Genomic DNA, 25,187 nt, shown 5'->3' with positions numbered 1-25,187 from the left:
AAGGATTGCACATTCCACCAGTATTCTTTTTCATGTGAAGGTATTCATTTAATTTAACTTTCTATAACAGCATAAACAAAAATGGCAGATATTTTCTGGAGGTTATATACAGTATCTTAGTGTTAATGCATTTGTACTTGCTTAAAAATACTAAGACTGCAAAAGCACACCCTACATCCTATCCATGCTGAAATAAAATTGCTAAAATAATACTCACCAAAGGATTAAAGTAGTGGACACTTGAATATTCACATTTATAAAGTAAAACAGAACACCAATTATTACTGAAAATTTCAGAAACCTACAAAACTGAAATTAATTTTTTACCAGATGTAGAAGAAAATAAAATTCACAATACTTAAGCCTTATTTACCTTCCTAGACTGTGGGCCTTTCCTCTTTTTTGGTAGTTAGCCCTTGTCAAGCACACCACCTGGTTCAGAGTAGGTGTTCAAGAAATGCTGAATTCAAAAGAATTAATTTCACATTTGACTTTTATGAGGATAAATGTTTTTCTAGTCATCTTGGAATGAGGAAAATGACAGAATATGTATATACTTGGACGATTTTAATCTGCAAAGTGAAATTAAAAATTAACAACCTAGAAAACTCTAACTTCAAAGAAATTTAAGAAACTGCCAGTAAACACTGCATGGGGAAAAGCGGAATCTTAACTGCTCAGAAATCTCCTCTCCAATTTTATTTACACTATAATAAGGTCTCTTATAGAAATTTTTAAAAATATGATTCCATAGAACTATGATATCACATCTGGCAAAATACAACGAAGAATAGCATTTCTCAACCTTGTCTTCATATGCAACTTTGAAAAGTCTGCAATTGAAAATCTAGGACTAAGACAATGAATTATACTTATTGAGAATTTCTTCTTCCTATACCTCCAAGATAGATTTGGGCAATTATTATTATGTTTTCTAAAATAAAGTATAAAAACTAATTTTGGAAATGAAGACTTTTATTGAAAATTTAAATTCATACTCATATACTGGTATTGTTAGCCACGGCACAGAACACAGTAACCTGTGTTTGCCATGTTGGACTTTCGAAGAAGTGTAAAACTTCCTAAAGGCAGAGACCTCAATGACATCTGTTTCACACTTCGTGTCATCACTGCTTGTAGAAGTTGGCAGACAGAACAGTCAATTACAAAATATTAATGCTAATTGCAGCTAAACAAATACATCTTATGAACATCTAATTTGGAAAACTACTTTGTCTTAACAGTATAAAACCCTAACTCATGATGTTGATTACTTAATTACCTTAGAATTACTACCAACTTAAACAATTACTATCTTGTCTTTTGTCTAAATGACTCATTATAATCAAAAGAGGAGGTAAGAACTAGAAAGGAAACGATATTTATTAAGTGTCATATGATGTGATAGGCTTCTATCATGACAAAGCTACCTGGTGTGATTTCTATTTGGCATGTAGGAAAACCAAGCTCAGAAAAGAATTTGCCTTGCAATTTAGTTATTAAGGAACTAGACAAGGATTTGAAAATATGTATGATGTCAAAGCCTATGTTTACAAGTTTATATTAGTTTACCAAACAAACACTATCCCAGACACCATTATAAAGAGGAACTTCTTGGAATAAAAAACATTCTTATTCATCAACTGGAGAAGCACTTTACTCTCTAAAAGTATTTAAACTTTTCTTAGTCTTCACTATATAATTTTTTCTCTGATACTTTGGCAGATTAATAATAAAGAGATTTGCATGATGTCAAATTTGAAGGCTAAATAGAAACTAGTATTTCTTGAGTATGTATGAAAAATTATTTATTTAAATATTTTTTCATACTGATGTAGCAGTTTTCAATTTAGATTACAAACCCAGTAATATGATACTGAGCATTTGTATCTTGTTAAAATATCTATTTGCAAAATAAAACTGAAGTGTGCTGCTTTTGCAGATTAACTGCTGTAAAGTCATCACTTGAGTTACATAAAAGCTAAATGGAAGTGTTTATTTTCCACCTGTACCATAATGTAACTTACTCCCAGTAGTGAAGAAACTCCAATTTCAAAAGTGGTTATTATCTATACCCTTTCTTTTAGTTTTACTACAAACTGCTATTAGGAAAAACTGCAAATTAAAACATTACTACTCAGTAAATTCACATTATATATTAAGATCTTAAATAATCTCAAATCTATTACTTAGATGCCACTCATAATCTTAATATTAAACTCATAAACTTATGCAGCAGAATATTTTCAGGTACAGAATATTGGTTACATAGGGCAGCGACATATATTTTGTATATGAATTGCTAAAATAAAACAGATCAAAGAATTGAACTGTCAGACTCTGCGTATTTGCTGCATTTAAAAACCAAAAGAATATTATTACTGTAAATTTTAGAAATGTTTATTTTAGAAACACGCAAAGCTAAAATGCATATTTCAGTCCAACAACCTAGAGAGAAAAAATAGGGAGCTACATGTTTTTTGTTTAGTCTTGTTTTTTCCTCAAAATCCATCCATAAGAGTCAGGAGCTACAAGTTTATAGGTACACATTTGTATGAATATCCTTGCCATGATTCTAAGACCTAGAACATCTAGAATACAGGACATTACATTTTGATTTGAAAAAATATTTAAATTAATTTTACACGTACAATATATCACTTTCAGAACAAAAAAATTAAAGATTAATGAAAGTAGGATATACTAAAACAAAATTATTTTTACTTTTGAGTCAAATTCTATACCATGGAAAAAGTCAGAAGCCCATACTAGAGTTTTGCAGAAGTTTTTTAAAAAATGCTTTTAAAATTTAGCAAGGCTGTCTGTCAATAAATAAATCAAATTACTATCTGTCAGTAAGCTATGAAGTCCACAGTAAGTGCCAATGCAAACTGAACAGATTTAGAAAGTCAATCCATCCTTTCTAGCATCATCATGAAAACTCTGTGACTGACCGACACATCATTTCCAATGTTACCATCAAGGCCTCAGTGTGTACTCCAGGACACACTTTTAAATTCTCAGGCAGTTCCTTAAGAATATGTGGGAGTTTCTGCAATGTCTTTATATTTCTAGCATAAAGATCCAATAACCAGTCAGTATGAACACTGGTGGTTTCTTTATGACTTTTACAAGCCATAAGCAGTTCATTTAGATGAGTTAACCCTTTGGAAGCTAAAATGAACTCTGAAGATAAATCAAAAATTGAACAAAAATTTAGCAACATCCTACTAAGTAAAAATGAGCCAAATTCAAGTTGCTGGTAATGAAAATGTTTCTCTGCTTGTGCATGAAAGTTCTCCACTGTATCTTCTACTTTTGTAATAGCAAACAGTTCTTCTTTGATTTGAGGTGAAACCACATAGTCCAAGGGCAATTCTCCCTTAGCATTCCTCTGTTGTAAAAGCACTGGGCCTGTGAAAAGAAAATGCAAAATGTTACATGTAAAACACTTCTATTTTGGCAGCTTAACAGCTGTTTTCTCTTTTCTCCCAAAGCATCCAGGGCTTTCTTTACAATCATATTTTGTATTAATTCAGGTTGACACAATTAACTGGCTATATATATAGACTAATAAAGGTACATTAAAAAAATTCTAGTCAATTACCTAATAAGGTTTCCCCAAACGTGCGTGCCTTAGTTAAATAAATAATAAATACAACTACAAATATATTTAAAAAAAAACTTTTATAAAACTTTATCAATTATCATCTTAAGAATTTCAGCGTTCCCAGAAGAAATTTTAAAAATGTATTCATCTTATATATTCTGTATAAGAGTCTCAGGGGTATCTCAAAATATCACCAAGAGGAAAAAGTAGTGCTCCTTTCATTGCTAATAAACAATTCTAGCAGTGCAAAGACTGCAAAATCTTGCACAGATAGAGGACACAGTTTTCATATTACCCTTGCTTGTGTTCAATGTTTAGTACAGGTAAATGATTCACACAAATTACATATTAATTAATTCTAGATCAAACTCAGATCTCATCCATCTATACAAGATAAACTCATTTAACTACCTACTCAGAAAGTACTAAAGATAAGAGTTTATCCCCTAGGTACTAAAGGATGATGTGGAGGAGGCAAAACATAACTCAGTATTTAGTTACATAGCAAAGCATAGGAGTACTTTGTGCCTTCATCAGTCAAGTCTTATAATTATTTATGCACTTGGCCATAAAAACGTTACAGGGGATATAAAAGTTTTAGTACTAGCAGACATAATCACAAGGTCCTACCATTATAACATAGATCATATTGTCAGAAAGAGAGAACTGATTATAACTGCTAAAATTCTTAATGATGATTCTGATCAGACATATATAATAGCATAGATATAAAATGTACTTAATATAAAAGATCAACCATTGATAATATGATTAATGTATAACTTATGGAAAGAAGATAATTTAAAACAAAATTAGGCTCCTTTTCACTGTGCCAACATCTCAAAAAAATTGTTTCAAGTTACTTCTGTTTAAAAAAAAAAAAAAAAAAGAAGAAGAAGAGACAAAATTACGGACACAGGACACCAAAAGTAAACAAAGGTTTTAGAGATATAAATAAATTCTTGAAATTATTGCTCTCGAGGCTGAGTGACTCACAATGAATAGATAATGCAGTTACTTCAATATAAGTGTCAAACCACTTGACAGGTCCAAACCCAGAATATGACTAAGGCAGAAACAAGTCTGTACAATTGCCAAAGGACCTTGATAAAAACAAATACAATTAGATTTCCTCTTCTAGGATGAGAAACTCATCTCTTTATTATTCTCCACTAAGGGCCCTAGAAAAATTCACGTTGGTTGGTATAATGCCATACTCTACTGAAGAGCTGGACCTAATACAATAATGGCTCCTAACAAATATTGGCCTGAATGCCAGACACATGGTTGAGTAGAAAAATAAAACACCGAGGAGGTGAACTTACGGTTTAGTAAACACAGAATACTAAAAAAAAAAAGGTAGAAGAACTGAAAAATATATTGACTACGAAATGATATCAGTAAAAGAGACACACTAAGGCCTTTAGGGGGCAGGAGAAGACTATATATAACCAAATGTCTTAAACTACCACGCTATACAGCCTTCCTTAGATGCATATACACTAAAAAGACATCTTAAGAAAATATGTTTTTTGTCTTTATGCACAAATATTTTAATTACAGGATAAGATAACGTTAAATTTAAATGTAAAATTAATACAAATAAAAGCGACAAGTAATTTCTACAAATCTTTGTTTCCATATTCTAAGCTGGTCATCAGTTTTCTTTTTTCTTTAAAAACACCAATCCGTTTTGAACATTTTGTTGTACAATTTACATTATTCAGTTTAGATATAAGAAGAATGACACCGAAATAATGTGGGGCCTTGCTGAAAGCAAAGAACAAAAATCAGCAGGAAAAACACAGATGAATATTCAGTTCAAGCTACCCTCCTTCACAAAACCCCTGCATAACAGTTATCACCATTTGAAAATCCTCCTGCTTTAACTTAATTGGCTGCAAAATGTGAGTGATGAAAAATATTCTAGGATATCATTTTTTACAGTCTGTACAGAAATGACTCATTAAAAATAAGATTGAGTTTGTAGTTATATACAGGAAATGAAAAAAGAATGAAAAAATCCAGGCAATCACAATTGAACATTTGTATTTCTTTATCAATAAGCTTTCAGAAATGACTGGCTCACAAAGACATTACACACCTGAAGGAAAAGGACAAATATTTAAAACCAGCAAACTCAATTCAAAAATAAACTCTCATACACGAACCTAAATAGGCTTAATACATACATACATAAACAAATACATATTATGAAAAGGCTTTTATCTCTACTAATAAAGGGTGCTTACATTTTAGGAGACTTTTTATCCTTACTTTTTCATTAATATGAAATAAAGGCATCTTTCCTTACAGATTTTAAACATAAAATGTTATCTACCTCTGCAGGATTCATCAAAAAACTGGATAATTTATCAAAACCCATTTAGCATAAACACACTCACCCCCATGCTGTAGTAGCAGCTTGCCAATTTCTACATGTCCGTTTGACAGTGCATCATGCAAAGGAGTCACCCCGTCCACTTGAGTGAGCAGATCTACCTCTGGACAACGTTGCAAAATTTCCTGGACACACACTGTGTTGCCATAGTTACAGGCTTCATGCAAAGGCGTCCAGCCAGCATTGTCTAAATTAGAAATCAAGGCAAGTTTTAAAACGGCAGAAGTAGGACTTTTGGTAGGAAAGTACTGATGTTCTACTTTTCTCATCAGTGTGACTTTCTAGGTGCTTCATATACAAAAAGAACGCTGTGATAAAAATGTCTAGGGTGTAATCATATTTCTACCTTAAAAATTTAAAATAAAAACAATTTTAAAATATTAATATTGGGTATTATCAAAATATGAACACAAAAAATGTTTTTATACTATTAGTTATAAATCAATATATGAAATTTCTTGGCTTTGCTAAGAAATTTTTCTTATACTTTTAAGATATCTTAGGTAAATTTACTTAAATAATTTTTCTTAATGTGATATAAAACTGTTTAATATCACAAATATTAAGACATTAGACTAGACCACAAAGATTTAAAACTTACCTTTAACATTGATGTCTATTCCTGGCAAAGAGAGAAGAAGAATCAATTTCTCCACTTGGTTATTTATGCAAGCTCTATGCAGGGCTGTTTCTCCTGCCATAAAAAATTAATAGATTATTCCAGAGAAGACAAGATATCAACTAAAGAAAATAATCAAAGGGCATGAACTAGGAGATCTGGCCCCATGCCAGAAAATTATTTATTGAGTTTTCCTTTTGACTGGTTTAAACATCTCCTGCATTAAAAAAGGGGGGGGAAGGGGAAGGACCCCCACCAATCCATACTGCTTCTGTTCTATCAGCAATTCAGCAATGAAATTCTACCGCAAAAGGTTTAACACAGGCATTGTCTCCCCTAGTTCAAGGTTTAAAGCTTCAATCCTGCTATAAAACCCCCAAATGATCAGAGAACACCGAAAATACTGGGTTTTGCAGCAATAAAAGTTTAGAGTGCAATTGCCCTCTCTTAAATTTATTCATGAACCTACGTTAAATGTATGGCTCTTTTTTATACAGCATTTATAGCTTAATTCAAATGAATGTTTCTGGCTAAGCATGAGTGCCTCTACACACTCAAGTATAATTCAGAACTTCAAATCCATTAACAGATGGTTTGCTGCTTCTCAATAGGCTGTCTGGCTTGGCTACAACAGCACAGAGAGGGAGAAATGGAGGAATCTTAATATAAACACACCACACACACACACACACACACACACGTAAAAAAAAAAATCCCTAGTACCATTTAAAGCTGAACAAGAATAACAAATAGAAAGACAAGGTTTTTTCTAGGAGAGATGCAATTAATGCCTTCTGGCTAAAATTGTCTATATCCATCACTGTTATAACCAAGGTTAATAAGATATAAGTGATTATTTAAGGGGAATTTTAAAAAAATTACTATAAATGACTGCTCAGGAAACAAAATGAAATACTGAATCAAATTTGTTATTGCTATAAAATACTAAGCACATTTTTACAGTGTTCAGTTTTACAGATTATCTCTGTAACTTCTACAAAAACATTTTTTACATGCATAAAAAGCTTTTGAAGTTTTTCTCTACTATATCTCAATTCTCTTCCTCTCTCCCAGTTCCTTCTGCTGTTCTGCCTAAAATCATTCATATTCATTTTACTTTTTGAAACAATAAAACAAAGAAAAAGAACGGTGATTTGTGAAATTAATATCTGAGTTCTCATCTAATACAATTTTCATATTCCAAGCCAAATGGACAGTTATTCTGAATCTATAATATGGAATTATGAACTTATATCATGTTGAAATATAAGCACTTCACTGTCACTATTTCCATGGGTGTCATAATGTTAATATTTGTATTAAAAACAAGATATAACTCATAAATAACAACAACAACAAAAAAGACTCAGCAATTTACTTTGGCCAGGTAAAGACTTCTGGAAGATTCATTTGCAAGTTAAGAGGTGTCTAAGTAAAAGACGTGCCAAAGTGAATTATTACGCTATTTTTGTTATTTCATCCTTTAGGTACTTAGGTTCCAGTATAGTTAGAACCAAAAGCCAAACACATTTCATAGTCTGGGCTCAATGCCTGGAAGAAAAGAGCCCATATGCTTAACACAGCTATGTAACATAGCCTACTCTTCATTCTTTGTTCACAAAATGTCTAGGACTGAAAGAGATGAAGACTGAATTATACTTTCAAATCAGAAGACACTGATCCTAAGCAGCACAGGTTGAGATGGAATAGAAAAGTAAGGCGGGCAAGTCTGGAATGAGCTCAATGAATGCTACACTGTGTTTCATATCTGTAATGGCAGGGAGAGGGAAAAAAGGAAGGAATACTCTATTATACTGGGTATTAAACAATCACTTTCTTTGCATAAATGACAGTTGAAGAAAATAATACGTTATCCAAGAAGGTACTTCCTGGACCTAGTCCAATATTTAAGTTCAAGTATTCATCAGGGCAAATGTGTGAAACCTGCAAGTACTGACTATAACCACGAAAAGTTCTTAGCATAAATTAATTTAGATACTTGGAATACCTTTTAGATTAGTCTTGTGAAAATTCATCTTTTTAACTACAGAGGGGCAATTCTCCTTGGAACAGGACAATTCTCCTTCTGACTTCTTTTTCAATTTTTTTAATGATGAGGAACATTTAGCAAGGTTCAAGTCTCTGAAAGGAAAAGTAAGAAATAAGGAAAGCTTGTTTTTCAGCAAGGCGTGCCAGCATACATTAGATGGTATTTTTTAAAAGTCTAGCCTCCTTTTAATTTAAACCCCTTTGCTCATTCAATCTTTACTGCTTTCTAATTTTAAAATTTATTTCAACTGTGTAGAAACAAATTTCAGTGCACTAATTTTCTTTTATTAGTCTTACTCCCCCAACTGCTCACTAAATTTATAAATATAAAATGTCAAATAAAGAGCAAAAGACCAGTTAAACCATATATTGGCAGAGAGAATAAAGCAGAAAGCTAAGATCAAGCAGGCCTCTGCTCCCCATTCTTACTTTCATATTCTGATTCTATTCTCTTCTTCCTCTCACAGAACTTTACTGAGTTTTATACGACATACACTTTTACACACCCTATACTTTTAGAGGAGGTTTCTCATTTTGGGAAAACTACTATTACGATATACGATATCTCATATGACCATGCATTTTAGCCAGAAGGCATTAATTGCATCTCTCCTAGAAATCCCATCTATATTATGGCAAAGTAGTAATTCAAATCATAGAGCAAAAATTGTGTGAAACTGTATTTCATCAACAATTCATCAATAATTTGATGAGCAGTTTTATTTCTTTTGGGAAGCAGAAAGAAAGCATGTACCTTGAACTACAGAAACAGAAAGTGTTGATCAACTAGATCTAAAATTGAGTTTTGATCTAATCAATATAATTCAGACAGTATCACAGATAACCATAAAGTTCAAGAAATGCATCAGAAAAAGAGCTGTACTCCAAAACAAAGCACAGCTGGGATATCAGCATCACTTACGGTAACTCCGGCAGCCCTTCGACTTGTTTTTGTTTAGTACCATTCAACATTAGTAAGGCTCTCTGAGAGTCAAAACAAGGCCGCTGTCCTATTTTCTTTGATATCTGAATCTTTCCAGACCCAAGCACACCAGTTTTCCCCAAGGCTGGTAAATAGGAATATAACTGTTGAAAAATAGTATCACGTTATTTTCTCAACTACAAAAACAGCAGTAAAGAGAAATTATTTGATTCATTTCATCATTACATTTGGTTATATTTTCCTGGTTGCATCACTATGGTTGCCACTCTATCTTGGTTGAACATAATAAAATATTAAGAAAGCTAGCTTTGTGTCATAGTCAATATCATGTGAACAAACAGAAAAATACCTTAAAAATAATTTTTTTCTAATTCAATTTTGATCCTCATTTAAGAAAGCTCTTTTGATTAGTCTTATGCCCAATGTGTATGATTCATCTGCATATTTTATATGTATGATTTACATACAACTGGTATTTCTTAATTTCCATTTTGATAATGCCTTTTTTCAGCAGAAAACAAGTCTTTCTTCAATAGAAAACAAAATAAGGAATAAAAACATCCTTAAAGGCAAGGATTGTTGCAAAACAGAATTTGCCTAATCTGACCAGATTGCTAGAGCTACTGGATATTCATATCTAAAGACAGCCAAAATAAAACTGTAAAACTTTAAATCTATTGTAGCTTATATGCATAATATTTTGCTTTTTAAATACCATTTTGCTGGATCTAGTTCTTTCCAAAATAATAACCTCACATACGAATTTTATTAGAGAACAAGGATTTTTTTTACTTTTCTATGATCAACCCTTGGCTATGCTCAAAAGAAATTAAAATTTTTCTTTTTGTTGTTGTTGTTGTTGTTGTTGAGACAGGGTCTTAGTATGTCACCTAGGCTAGAGTACAATGGTTATTACAGGTCACTGCTGCCTCGACTTCCTGGGATTAAGGATCCTCCCACCTCAGCCTCCCAAGTAGCTGGGACCACAGGCATATGCGACCATGCCCAGCCAATTTAACTTTTTTTAGAGACAGAGTCTTGCTATGTTGCCCAGGCTGGTTTCAAACTCCTGGGCTCAAGGGATACTCCTGCCTCAGCTTCCAAAAGTGTTAGAATTATAGGAAGGGGCCATCAAGCTCCACCTTAAAATTTCTATTTGGTGATTACCTTCCCCAAACTGCCCCTGGAGAAGGGGTCTCACAATGTTGTGCAGGATGGAATGCAGTGGCTACGCACTGGTGCAATCATAATGCACTATAGCTTCGAATTCTGGGGCTCAAGCAATCTTCCCGCCTCAGTCTCCTGAGCAGCTGGAACTACAGGCAATCAGCACTGCCGCTGGCTTTCACTACTCTATTTTGAGATAGAAATATACTAGCTTTTATACAGAATTGAAAGATTTATGAATTAATATATTCTGCCTACTTACTTGAAATAACCAAGAATATTTTAAAATTCAGTTTGTGGGCCAGGCACAGTGGCTCACATCTATAATCCCAGCACTCTGGGAGGTTGAGGCAGGCAGATCACAAGGTCAGGAGATCGAGACCACCCTGGCTAACATGGTGAAACGCTGTCTCTACTAAAAATACAAAAAAATTAGCTGGGTGTGGTGGCCGGTGCCTGTAGTCCCAGCTACTAGGGAGGCTGAGGCAGGAGAATGGCATGAACCCGGGAGGCAGAGCTTACAGTGAGCCGAGATCACGCCACTGCATTCCAGCCTGGACAACAGAGCAAGACTCTGTCTCAAAATAAATAAATAAATAAATAAATAAATTGAGTTTGTGAACTCACTTCAGAATAGAGAGGTGCTTACCATTTTCTGAAGAGAGAGTGGCTCAGAGGAAACACTACCAGAGCTCTGTAGACACAACTTTTTAAAGACTGCCTCTGCAACAAACATTTGAAGCCAGGAGGAGGAAAAGGAGCAAATGAAAATCTCTAATTCCTGTGAAGAAAAGTCTGGAGAACATAAGGTAAGTTGATATAGTTACTGCTGTATCCTATATACTTTTTTCCATAGGCTATTTCCTTAGTGAAGTTTATTCCATCAAATAAATGAGAGTTCTTATACCTGTAAGATTCATCCACATGATTTTTAACCCACAAAAAATAGGTAATATCCCTATTCCTTGACTTTTAAGAGAAAATATTTAATGGCACATGTTCTCACATTTGAAAAAACAATCATTAGGTTTGATTATTTCAGATACAAGTCTTGAAATTATATATATACAGATTAGGTAACATATGAATATATAGAAGGGATTTCATTTATCACTATACTTTCCAACTACCATTAAAGATCTCTTCCCACAATAGGGATACTCCTTTGGAAAACCAGTAATTATGTTTTTAAATGAACATACTAGTATTTAATTTGCAATGATCAGTACCGAGTTGATAGGAAGAAAGTAGACTGCTTCCTATGACAACACCCATGAATCTTACCACTGCAGAAAAAGAGGAAAGGCACAAGGTAAAGAAGAAAAACATGAAACAAGAGCATGTATAAAGAAGAAAAACATGAAACAAGCGCATGTATAAAGAAGAAAAGCATGAAACAGGAGCATGTATAACGAAGAAAAACATGAAACAAGAGCATGTATAAAGACTTCCTCAGAAGTTTGCACCCACTCTACTATGGGGGATGGTGGATAAATTTTTTTTTTTTTTTTTTTAAGACGGAGTCTGGCTCTGTCGCAAGGCTGGAGTGCAGTGGTGCGATCTCGGCTCACTGCAACCTCCGCCTCCCAGGTTCAAGCGATTCTCCTGCCTCAGCCTCCTAAGTAGCTGGGACTATAGGTGCACGCAAGATGGTGGATAATTTTAAATGATGAAACAAAAAGCAAGAAAACACCAACAGCCTCAAATCTCTTATACAAAACCTCAAGTACTTCAATAAGATGAAAACGCATAAATATACCCATGAATTGAAAGTGATAAAAGAGTGACTATTTCCCATGTGATCTATTTAATATTATAAACTGTCTATTAATATTATCTATGTAACGTGATGAAAATACAACAAAATGATAATAAAAGAATAAATAAGACCAACCAAGAGGATATCAAAAGAAGCTAAAATTACAAACAACATAAAAAAGTTGTGATACAATAAGGCAGATTAACTATAAATACTGGAAGAATAAAGAATAAGTCAATACAATTAGCAAAATAAACATAATAAACAGAAGAGAAGAATTAAAATTGTAAGCATTAAGTTAAAATATAGTTTCAAAATCAGACAATGATAAACTTAATAGCATTATAAGGCATAAAAGCTGGCCTCTCTATTCGGGGTGGAATTCTTTCAGGGTGAAGAGAATGCAGACACCCAGTCAATGTCCTGCTCAGATGCCTTCATAAAAGGTTGGGGATCTAGTGTCTTGTAGTCCTTGACCCTTGACTCCGATTTTCAAGAGTGGATGAGAGAAGTAAGGGAGGATTTGCTCTCAGGTAACATTTGTTAATTTCTGGTTGCCACATTGGGGAAGCGGATGCTATTGGCATCTAGTGGGCAAAGGCCCAGGATGCTACAATACATAGGACAGTCTACAATACACAGGACAGCCCCAACAACAAATAATTATCCAGCCCAAAACATAATCAGTACGCAGGCTGAGAAACTTGAAAAGAGATCTGATGCCCTTGCCTTGTGGCAGTTTGTCATCAGGAGTGTTTAAACCTTTGGGCAAATGGCTTCAGGTCTGATGTTAACCAGATACAACTAACCCCAAACAGATAATATTACCATTGAATTTAGATAATCCCTTCTAATATGGCCTCTACAGAGATACAATTTTTTTTTTTTTTTTTGAGACAGAGTCTTGCTGTATCGTCCAGGCTGGAGTGCAGAGGTGCGATCTCGGCTCACTGCAACCTCCGCCTCCCAGGTTCACGCCACTCTCCTGCCTGAGTCTCCCAAGTAGCTAGGACTACAGGCACCTGCCACCACACCTGGCTATTTTTTTGTATTTTTAGTAGAGACAGGTTTCATCATGTTAACCAGGTGGTCTCAATCTCCTGACCTTGTGATCCGTCCACCTTGGTCTCCCAAAGTGCTAGGATTATAGGCGTGAGCCACTGTGCCCCGCCAAGATACAATTTTTTTGAGTTGGAAAGGAGAAAAGAATTACTTACAACCAGTTTTCTTGCTACTACTGAGGCTCTATTAATATTATCTAAAAATGTACGAGCAGTAAACTGAAGGATAAGAATCAAAAGATAATATGAACATTTAATCTCTAATTATATACTTAAAAAGCCTACTTCTTTTTTTTAGTGTACTGCAACCAATTGATCTCTTAACATAAGAACTCTAGACAGAGGCAAAAGCAAAGCAGAAATAACTTGCGGAGTTCAAAAGAGTTGGTCTCACACTGAAATTTACAAATGGGGCTATTTATCTAATAAGGATCACATTTGATAGGCTTACAGATATAAGGAATACAAAGTAATAATATGACAGATCCATATATTACCAGGTCAAAAAGTCAAGGGGAATAAAAAAAAAACAGATGAACAGGAGAACACAAGAAAATTAGCCTGTGGACTGTAAGAACTTTAAGGGAAGGGTCATACTTGTAGCCCTTACAGTATATAGGTCATTAATCTGTACAGAGTAAACATTTAGTATTTGACAGATGAATGAACGAACGGTTAGCAGATACCAATAACTCATAATAGAGAGCCAAGCCAGGACCATCTTTTTAAATCAAGTTAATGAGATCATGCTACTCCCTTGTTTCAATAGCTTCTAACTACTTAACAAGGCTTACAAAACCGTACACAAACTCCCTTAACCCTTCTTTGGCCTTATTCTGCCCTCTCTTCCCATCAGCCAGGCACGAGAAGGTCTCAAACAGGCCTTCTTTCCTACTCATAGCTTTGGTAAATGTTACCTTCTGACTAAAAACACTCTGTCCTGTCAAACTTCTACTTATTCTTCACGTTCTGCATTCCATGGTCATACAGTATAAAAGTAGGTTCACCAATCTCAACACCTAGTTTTTCCTGTTCAGAGCACTTATTTTAAATGACATATTTATATTAACTTTACAGTTTATCTCTTAAAGTTAAAAAAAACCCACAAGGACCATGTTTTGTTTCCCTCTTCCACTGTATAGAAAAGCGTTTAGCTCAATGCCTGGTAGAATGCCAGTAAAATTTTGCTGAATAAACGAACAGAAACATTTTGGCTGAGAATTAGTAATGACATATAAACATTTATATTTTGAGGTCTAAAGCATGGAAAGAAATTAAGAGATAAAGCAAAAGTGAATAAAGGTTTGGAAAAAGTATTTATCAGGAAATGATGTAATCTGAGAAAAGTTTTATTAAAGTTCTACAAAGATATGAAAAAAAAACTATAGTAAATTTTGATGACATCTTCTTTCCCACTGAAACAACTGGAGGAGGCAAACTGTGGTGTGCTGCCTGTTTTTACGAATAAAGTTTTACTGGAACACAGTCATGCTGTCTATGTATTGTGTATGGTTGCTTTCTTACTAAAAACTACAAAGTTGAGTGGCCTGAAGGGGCTGTAAGGCCTAAAAAGCCAGTAATATTTATTGTCTGGTACTTAACATTGAACAGTTTGTTAATCTGTAGTTTAAGCCACTACATAAGGAATTTCAAGTAGGCATAAAAAAGAAATTTCAGATAACTTGACCTTAAAATACAGATAAGAAAATTTCTGTCCAAAGTGTTCAGAAACAACAGAGTGGCATCTATATGGAACTGATGAACATGAGATCTGATGGAAAAAACTTTATTTACCTTCTAAAATATCTGTTGCCTTAATTCTTGACAAAACAATTATAAACTAAAAATTACACTAAACTGAAATGAATTTGATAGATGTGAATCTGAGTAGTGTCACAGTATGAATTTTGTACTTCTGAACTAGGAAAAATCAGAACATCCAGTTTACCATAATTGAGAAAGATGGATCGATATTTTCAACTGGAAGTTACATAACAGTGAAATTATAACATCTTTACTAATGACTTGTGAAAAGCAAAAGATAGTAACTGAGTAGAAGAATAATGCAAAATAAATGACTTTTTTTAAAAAAAGAATGGAATATCAGCATAGAAAAGAAATGAGGAAAAAAAAGAGGTGGCAGACAATGAATTTTAAAATTCTTCATCAAAACATGAACAAAACGGACATTATTACAACACCCCAGAATTTTGATTGTGTGTGTGACTAACATGAGCTTAAACTCAACCTTAGAGTTACTAATTCTGTCAACGGATTACTTTGCTCCCAAATATCTATTAATATATTTGATCACTAACATTCAAAACTTTAGATGAGATTTAAATTGTCACTAATGAAAAGTATTTTTAAGCTTTTTTCTTTACCTTTCTCCAAGTGTACACACATGCACACACGCATGCACAGTTGGTTGCTTAGGCTTCAAATTTGGTTATAGCTAGGCAATTTTAAAGTTGTAAACATTATTTTTTGTTGTTGTTGAGAAGAGTCTCACTCTGTCCCTCAGGGTGGAGGCTACTGGTTTATGATAAAATGTTCACTTGATTTCTGTCTCTTGACAAAGGTTAAACATCAACCTGCACTAACAGAAAAGAAAAAACTAGACAGAAAATAGAAAAATACTAATTTGAATGATTTTTAGAAATATATGTTTAAAACTTTTGGCTGGGCGCAGTGGTTCATACCTGTAATCCCAGCACCTGGGAAGCCGAGGTGGGCAGATCACCTGAGGTCTGGAGTTTGAGACCAGCCTGGCAAACATGGTGAAACCCCCATCTCTACTAAAAATACAAAAAGTTAGCCAGGCATGGTGGTACACTCCTGTAATCCCAGCTACTTGGGAGGCTGAGGCACAAGAATCACTTGAACCGGGGAGGCAGAGATTGCAGTGAGCCAAGATCATGCCACTGCACTCCAGCTTGAGGGACAGAGTAAGACTATGTCTCAAAAAAAAGAAAAAAGAAATAATGTTTAAAACTTTTAAATTGCTTACCTATAACCGAATTTGAAGCCTAAGCAACCAACTGCGTGTGTGCGCATGTGCACGCGCACATGTGTACATTTTGAGAAAGGCTTAAAAATACTTTTCAATAGTGACAATTTAAATCTCATCTAAAGTTTTGAATGTTAGTGATCAAATATATTAATAGGTCTTCGGGAGCAAAATAATCTGTTGACAGGATCATAATAGTAATACTAAGATTCAGTTTAAGTTCATGTTACTCACAGAATCAAAGTTCTGGATTTTACACTTGTCACGTAAAAACTGAAAATAACATTGGATAACAATGTCCTGCTTTAAAGTGAAGGGAAACTCAGAATATTAGTGAAGAAAGCACTGAAGCAAATGTATAACAGGTAATAGAATCCTTTTAATACAAGGCTTATTATATTTCATGCATTTGGCTAAACTATAAGATAAATTATAATTCCTTAAGGGCAATTACTATGTATTGGAAACAAGACATATAACTATGCTGATAATCTCTAAAGCCATTGCTAATCCTCTACTAGGTCTCCAAACTCAAATTTCATTAAGGAATGAAAACAGGAAATTCCGTTAGTCAAATGCTTAGTTCCCATTCTAGCAAATAATGCCCGAATTCTGTTTTTTGAAAAGGATAAAAACCACTAAACTACCTACTAGGAATGGTGGGAAAGAAATGTAAGAGAGGGTTCTGCAGGAAGATTGAATGTTAGCTAACAAATGTTAAAGTCATGCAACAAAGGACAGCTAGTCCACAAAGGGAACTGTAATCACCTCCTCAGCTCAATGAAAAAGAAAGAAAAAAAGATTTATCTAAAATGCTTCAGATAAAAATCTTCTTTGGTAGTATACAAAGAGAACTCTCTCTGCAGAGGCATCATCGAATAAATCCTGAACCCAGATATAACCTGGATTCCTATTCTGAAGTCTCTCTTCAAAGTATTAAAGTGATTGACAGCATACTGAAGAATGTTCTCTTTATATAAAATCAAGATACACTGAAACACGTGTGTAGCAGAGTACTTATTTGGCAGTTTAAAATATCAAGTATATAAAAGTCATCTTTTATAGCTAAGAATCACAAAAAACTTACTTGGTTTAAAATGCATTCATTTCAGGAATTAAGGACTACAGAAATAAAGAAATAAGGAAAAAAAAAGGGAAGGATAGACAAAGACTCTTCCTAAACTGGATATGGAGTTTGGGAATCTACATAAGGTCTTTACGGAAGCCTCCTTCAGTCTAGACGCCCAAAGAATTGGGTAGAACTTTTCAACTTGTGAAATGAGTTCTGCCATCATTTTCTTAAATAACACTCCTTTCCCCCTTTATTTTAGGGGAGACATTAAAGTAGGTAATGGGGAAAAGGAAGAGTGAAAAAAATTATCCATATAAATTACTTCTGTTTGCTCCACCCATGTTCATTTCTTGTTAGAGCACCAGACTCAATGGGGAAAAATAGTAGCAAGTTTTTGTTTGTTTTTTTAAAGAGACAGGGTCTTGCTCTGTCATCCAGGCTAGAGTGTAGTGGCACAATCATGGCTCCCTGCAGCCTTGGACTCCTAGGCTCCAGGGATCCTCCCAATTCAGCCTCCAGAGTAGCTGTGACTACTGGCATATGCCACCATGCCCAGCAATTTAAAAAAATTTTTTTAAAAGACAGAGTCTTGCTATGTTCCACAGGCTGGTCTCAAACTCCTGGGCTCAAGAGATCCTCCCACCTCGGCTTCCCAAAGTAGGCTGGGATTATAGGTGTGAGCCATTGCACCAAGCAAAATAATTATATTTGAATAATAAATGTGGGGGGAAGTCTCCTGTAATGTTTAGAGGAAAATAAGAATGCAAAATTACATACACAGTATTAATTCCACTATACAAAAATGCTTAGAAATACCAGAAAGACATTAAAAAGTTAACAGCAGTGATCTGTGTAGGAACAATAAGGGTACTTTAAGTCTTTCTCTTTATATTGTCTCTTTGTATCTATCTGTGCATGTATCCATAACAATTTCAAGGAAAGCTTCAAACGAGCATATGTTAAAGCTTACAGACTGCTTAAAAGAAAATCAAAACTAATTTCCAGAATGGGTCTGAAAAAAACAGAAGACAGACAAACTTACCATCACACGAAAGAGAAATATAACTTCCTAAGTCATCAGACATGTGTCGCATCACATTTCTACCCATCTTAAGACCAAGGAAAATCCAATAATCTATTGCTGCTCCAAGAATTCCAGTCAATAAGTAAGCTAGTTCATGTTTGAAGACCTGACATTAAGATACAAAAAAATTACCAGTATATATTACAATATTGAATTTCTATTAGTATTTATTTTGAATATGTTTTGAGGGGCAAAACATAGCTATCTAAAAATACAGGGTATGTAATGATAAAAGGTATTCTTAAGAACCCTAGCTAACTAATTCTCTCCCCTCTCTCTCCACATGACAAAAGAGTTAATAAAGCAAATTTTCCAAGGACCTACAACTTAACAGTTCAGAATAAACTTTAATTTCATCCAACCTATCAAGTTTGTCAGGCAATAATTCCATTAAAATAATGAGAAAATATCTGGTTTTTGTAGATTTTTATAAATAGGAGAGATATGACTATAAAAGAAGATAGATTTATCTACCCCCACTGTTTATATATAGAATTATTCTTTACATTTCCCAGAAAGACCTGAGAAACCCGATGAATAAAAGCTCTAGTAAACAAGATTATTCATTTGCTATAATATACTGATTCAAATTTTTATTTAATTATATATCAAATACTAATTACCCAACTTAGAGATGTAGAAATCAGTTTTAAAAGTATATCATTGGCTGGGTGTGGTGGCTCATGACTGTAATCCCAGCACTTTGGGAGGCCGAGGTGGGCAGATCATGAGGTCAGGAGATAAAGACCATCCTGGCTAACATGGTGAAACCCCGTTTCTACTAAAAACACAAAAAGTTAGCCGGGCGTGGCGGCGGGCACCTGTAGTCCCAGCTACTCAGGAGGCTGAGGCAGGAGAATGGCGTGAACCCCGGAGGCGGAGCTTGCAGTGAGAGGAGATTGCACCACTGCGCTCTGACCTGGGCGACAGAGCGAGACTCCGTCTCAAAAAAAAAAAAAAAAAGGATATCATTTTATATGATTACTTTCATAATAAACATCATTAAATTCTTATAAGAAATGTAACAAGGCATACAAGCCTTCTAAGTGTGCTTTACCCTAGTGTTTGAAAGTATTTTTCTAATCTCTAAAATTCAATAGAAACTATGAAGATGAAGAAGTGTGAAAATAAAATTTTAAAAACACCTCTGATTGAAATACAAACGCTTTTTCAAAGCATTAAAACCAGCTGAAATCATTATGTTCTTGTTATTTGTTGTCTAGACATGTTGGATATGTAGAAAAAAAATCGTTGGGTAAAAGGCATATGACATTTTAACAAATGCTACAGTAACAGATTATAACTATGTTCTCCCATCTAATTTCTTTCTCATTAACCCCATATTAGGCATATATTATGCTTAAATAACATAAGTATAACATAATATATAACATAACTTGCTGTTCATGTGTAATAGTTAAGATTACAGTATAAAAGGATCTAAGAACCTGATCTATAAAGAATAGATCTAATATTACTAATAAGCTAATCTATTATCACAATATTTATTAAAAACTTTTCACATGCCTTTTACTCAACTGCTTAGTGATTTTTTCACATATCCAACAAGCCTAGATGACAAATAACAGGAACATAAGAATTTCAGCTGGTTTAATGTTTTGAAAAAGTGTTTATATTTAAATCAAAGTGTTTTTAAAATATTATTTTCACACTTTGTCTTCACAGTTTACATGGAATTTTATGGATTAGAATAGTAAGTTTTTATATATAAAAGGCACTTCCAAATCAGGCTCTTGGATCCTTCTATACTATCATCTAAACTAACACACTCATAAATAGTACATTATGTTATTATGTTATATATTACAGAATTATGTGTATTTCAGTGTATTACTTATATATTACACACCAAACTAGCATATATTATGCCTAATATGGGATTAGTGAGAAAGAAATCCCCAGCACTCTGAACCCTCAGTGACTACTGGATTTGTTTCTCCTGCCCTCAGCAAACAAATTTCTTGTATGTATATTCAATATTTCATTGGGATATCATTCCATATCTACTAGCTCTAGCTAGCACATAAATTATTTCAAAACCAAAGTTCAATTTCTGGTTTATTGTGCAAACACAAGCAAATGGTCCAGCAGCACACACAACCAGCTTGCCAGAACAGTGTTTATGTAAGGAAAACACATAGTCAGGACCAGTAGCATGTGTGCAGGTCCTCTTTTGTCCTATCACATCAGGGGCAGCATACTGCATTCGTGTAGGGCTAGACATCAGAATCTAGGAGACAGACCCTCAAGTGCGGAGCTGAGGAGATTTTTAAATCTGCATGAGTAAGAAAGCGGCGCTCTTCTTCTGACATGATCAGGGGCCAAGAGAGCCAGCCAGATTCTAGCAGGTGAGGCTTCATAGGTGGCTGTCAATCCCACCCAGTCTCCTGCCTTGATAAGAGAGCTGAGTTTAAGCCTTGCAGTTGTGGCTATATGGCATGGGAAACTAGTAGCAGCTCTGGTCACATCAGTAGCACCAACACCTCCCCTGGTGTGATTGGCAGGACTAGGGTCTACTGCTAGTCTCCAGAAAACACTGCAGGAAATCAACTCCATTCTTTGTAAAGCCAGTGTCTTGCCTGATCACTCTGAGCAAGTTAGTTAATCCTTACTTCTCACTGTTATCAAGACAATATAAAACAGTGAAAATATATATTTAAACTACTAAATTGATTATGTCCATATGCACATATGCATCCACAAAATGTTCCTTCCAATATAACATGTATCTTAATATCAGCAATGACAGTACTCAGGAAAGAAGCAAGAGGTTGGTAAATTTTGATTTCTGAAAGTATTCTCCATCTCAAGGGTATAGTAAATCAAGATCACTTTAGACCACCCAGGCTCTAAGACCCTGGGCAGGAAGAAGGATGTTAGCCCACACAGTGAAGCCTTATATAAAAACACAATCCAGCTTTCTATCAATCAAAAACAACACTTAAAAACAAACAAACAAAAAAAATCAACCAGTTGGGACTTTCCCTCTTTCCTTATATAAATATGTCGTACATACAGTTAAAATCACAATAGAATATTAATATATTGCTTAATATTAAATTTACCTTGATATTAATGTTATTAAACAGAGAGAGGGAAGAGGTCTTGCAGTGATTTTGAGGAATAACTATAGCTTTTTTACTATGATAAAAAAGATCCTGCCAAAGTTATTCTTGTTTTCATGTCATTAGCTAAACATGCACACTACTACACAGCCATAATAGCAAGTTTTTATATGAAAAGACACTTTCAAGTCAAGTTCTTAGATCCTTTCATATCATAATCTTAACTATCACACTCATAACAATAATACGGCCAAGACAGTGTGCTATGGATTATACTCACTGCCACTTTAACAATATATCAACAATGCTATTCCTTCCAGTATAGTGGACATATAAGCTTTAGAAAAAGATTACTAAGAAAATAGTAAATAAATCATCAAAGGAAAGCAGTTTTCTTGGAATACTGAAATATTTGTTAAAGCTGACAGAAGAGAACATGAATACCCTAAGAATTAACAAAGAAATAAAAGGTAGACAAGATTTTGCATGTATGATATATATCTACCTTAGAATTCCTTTCTAATATGTTACTCTATTGCCAGACATTCTGTCAATACGGTTTTATATCATCTACCAGTAGAAGTAACTTCTAGTTTATAAAATTGGCAATCTTCCAAAACTTGACTAATCTGTAATGTAGAACAAACTAGCATCTTGGCCTTCTGACTCCCAGATTAGGGATTTCCATGATATCCCACCGTAATACGTGACAAACTACTCTGTTGGAAAGATGCAAACATAAAGCACACACTGTGCCTCTTCCTGTTTTAAACACTGGCATTTGAAACATGAGAAAGTGTGGTGCGGTGGAGACTTGGCCTCTAGTCAAGGCTTTGCTCTAACAAGCTGTGACACCTTGAATAAGTTATTCAAATTCTTTATCAACTTTCTTATCTATTAAGTAAACTAGCTTACATTTCTACCTATATTGTAGAATTATCAATAGCACTTAAGAACATCTCAAAGAAAAGTGGGACTAGTAAAAATTGTACCTCCTCCATAACCTTCACACAGCCCACCTCTGCTCTTTGCCAAGGAAAAGCCCAACTCTTTCTCAGATTAATGACAATGAAATTCAGTGCCATTGTGTCACTCTGCAATACTTGCTGATTGACATTATGACAAAACAATATTAGCATAAACTGAGGACTTCTGTTTAGCTAATGACTTAAATTGAATACTTCAACTCAGCAAATCAAGAAACAAATGCTTTACAGTACAGAAAATGATGTCTGTGAACATGCATGGAATTCTTGAAACTGCAAACTGCCAAAAAGATTTAATTAAGTACAAGAATGAATTCTAGCAGAAAGGTAATACAATTTTTAAAAAGCAGTTTTATATCAATTTAAGCAATTCAAATGTTAAATATTAATTTGCAAAATTTAAAACCAGTTCTCATATTACAATGCTACAATTTATTGCAGACTGCTTCACAAATATGTTGCTTTTATTTATAAGTTTGAACAAAAATCTTGAAGTTAAATATGTATAAATCTGTTACTGTTTACATCAGAGCTTAAGTAATTTCTTATCTGTGATAGTCCTTTGAAGACTTAGTAAAATTGTGAAAACATCAGTTTTTTTATTGTTTTCAATTATAAATGAGCAATTTCATTTACGTAATCAAATGAATGAAAGAAAGAAATGTTCTATAATGAAGACATTTTCTATCCTTAATGATTGCATTGTATAAAAAGTAAATAAAAAGACAGATGGTAATTTATAAAGACGCTATCAGCTTTAGCTTAAAAGTGCTATACTCAATTGGCAATGAGGTGTAAATAGTAGTCCTATTTCAGCTGAGTATTTTTAATTTCTGTAATTTGCAAAATCATACTTCCTTTTAAATCAGATACATGCATGAGACAGTGCCTACTCACCTGGTTATTGTTAAATAGGATTACTTGATCACAAAGAAATCTAGCTACACTCACGAGCAATCTTCCCGTTTTAATGCTGATTTAGAAAAAACAAAATTAGTACCTCAAAAAGAACTTCTATTTTCCTGTCTCAGACAACTGAAAAGAATTTTTTAAAAAATCAGCAAGAACTTCTATTTCTAATGAAGGCCTAGGTAAATTCATATGAATCTTTTTTTTTTTTTTTTTTTAGAGACAAGGTCTCACTCTGTCACCCAGGCTGGAATGCAGTGGCGCAATCATAGCTCACTGTAGCCTCCAACTCCTGGGCTCAAGCAATCCTCCCATGGCAGCCTCTCAAGTAGTTAAAACTAACAACATGTGCACACCACACCTGGGTTTTTTTTTTTTTTTTTTTGGTAGAGATGGGGGTCTCACTATGTTGCTCAGACTGGTCTTGAGCTCCTGGGCTCAAGCAATCCTTCCACTTCAGTTTATCAAAGTGCTGGGATTATAGGTGGGAAACACTGCACCTGGCCTCAGTTGAACCCACTTAGAGAAGAACACTAAAACTAAAAATGTTAAATGAAATATGCAAAACATTTCAGAAAAAAAAGACGATAAATTATGAGGCATTGCTATGCCAAGATCTAGTGAGGTACCCATGTGAGCCACTCAAAGATATCTGACTTTGCCCTGAGGACCTTCACTGATTTTAAGGAAGAATCTAGAATAAGAACTGTGGTTTCTGAGCACAGGGGAAAAAAAGATTAAAAAAAAAAAGAAAAGTCATGGCCAAAACCTAATCGGTCATAGGATGAAAAAGTGAAGGGCTTCATCCTCGTGGTAAGAATGAATCAGAAGCAAAACTAAATGTATATGGAGCCCTTTACTTCATTTGAACCATCTAGAGTCCCCCAAACATAGACATTGGATTACAATAGTCCTTAACTAGTGGCGCACCCAGGCACTTGGCAGAAGTTCAACAGAAATTCTTTCTGAGGGAAGATATTCTGGTGTTTATCACATATTGTTTCTATAAATAACTTTTCAAATGCAACTTAAAAGTATATAGTGAATAACAAGCTTGCAAGAGAAAATAAAAAAGCACAAGATAAGGAAACAGCAAAAAACAACAACAGAAACAGACCTATAAAGACTTCAGATATGGAATAATCAAGCATAGATAATAAATGTCATTGCCATGTTACAGACAAAAGAAAACCCTGAAACCCATAAAAACAAGTCATAGCAGTTTGGAACAGTTAAAAAGTCTATTACCTGGAAAAAATACAAAAAATTTAAATGAAATGGTCATGTTTAACAATATATTGGACACAGCTGAAGAAAGAACTAATGAACTGAAAACTGGATGAAAATACTATCCAGAATGCGGCAAGTATAGAAAAAAATGTATCTATATGGGAGTGGGGGAGGGAGGGAGAGAGAGGGAGAGGGAGAGAG

At 34.2% G+C, this 25,187-nt stretch overlaps 1 protein-coding gene across 2 annotated transcripts in view; it reads right to left on the bottom strand.

Annotated features, from left to right (window-relative positions):
- Nucleotides 1-1,365: 1,365 nt before the first annotated feature.
- ANKRD32 (ankyrin repeat domain 32) overlaps nt 1,366-25,187 on the bottom strand; it is a 77,959-nt gene continuing 54,137 nt past the window's right edge. Inside the window, exons 15-21 of one of the 2 annotated variants that reach the window (XM_011944274.1) lie at nt 18,734-18,881; nt 11,439-11,584; nt 9,602-9,765; nt 8,639-8,772; nt 6,613-6,705; nt 6,016-6,198; nt 1,366-3,414 (exon numbers count right to left, since the gene is read on the bottom strand). In XM_011944274.1, coding sequence (XP_011799664.1) covers nt 2,933-3,414; nt 6,016-6,198; nt 6,613-6,705; nt 8,639-8,772; nt 9,602-9,765; nt 11,439-11,584; nt 18,734-18,881 — 1,350 coding nt within the window. In that variant the 3' untranslated portion in view covers nt 1,366-2,932. The remainder of the gene's footprint in view (nt 3,415-6,015; nt 6,199-6,612; nt 6,706-8,638; nt 8,773-9,601; nt 9,766-11,438; nt 11,585-18,733; nt 18,882-25,187) is intronic. The other variant, XM_011944275.1, reaches the window with a different exon arrangement.

The sequence above is a fragment of the Colobus angolensis genome, unplaced genomic scaffold (genome assembly GCF_000951035.1).
Source record: "Colobus angolensis palliatus isolate OR3802 unplaced genomic scaffold, Cang.pa_1.0 Scaffold23, whole genome shotgun sequence".
Classification (NCBI taxonomy): Eukaryota; Metazoa; Chordata; class Mammalia; order Primates; family Cercopithecidae; genus Colobus; species Colobus angolensis.
The sequence above is the reverse complement of the archived record's forward strand: the minus strand, read 5'-3'. Positions and strand labels throughout refer to the sequence as shown.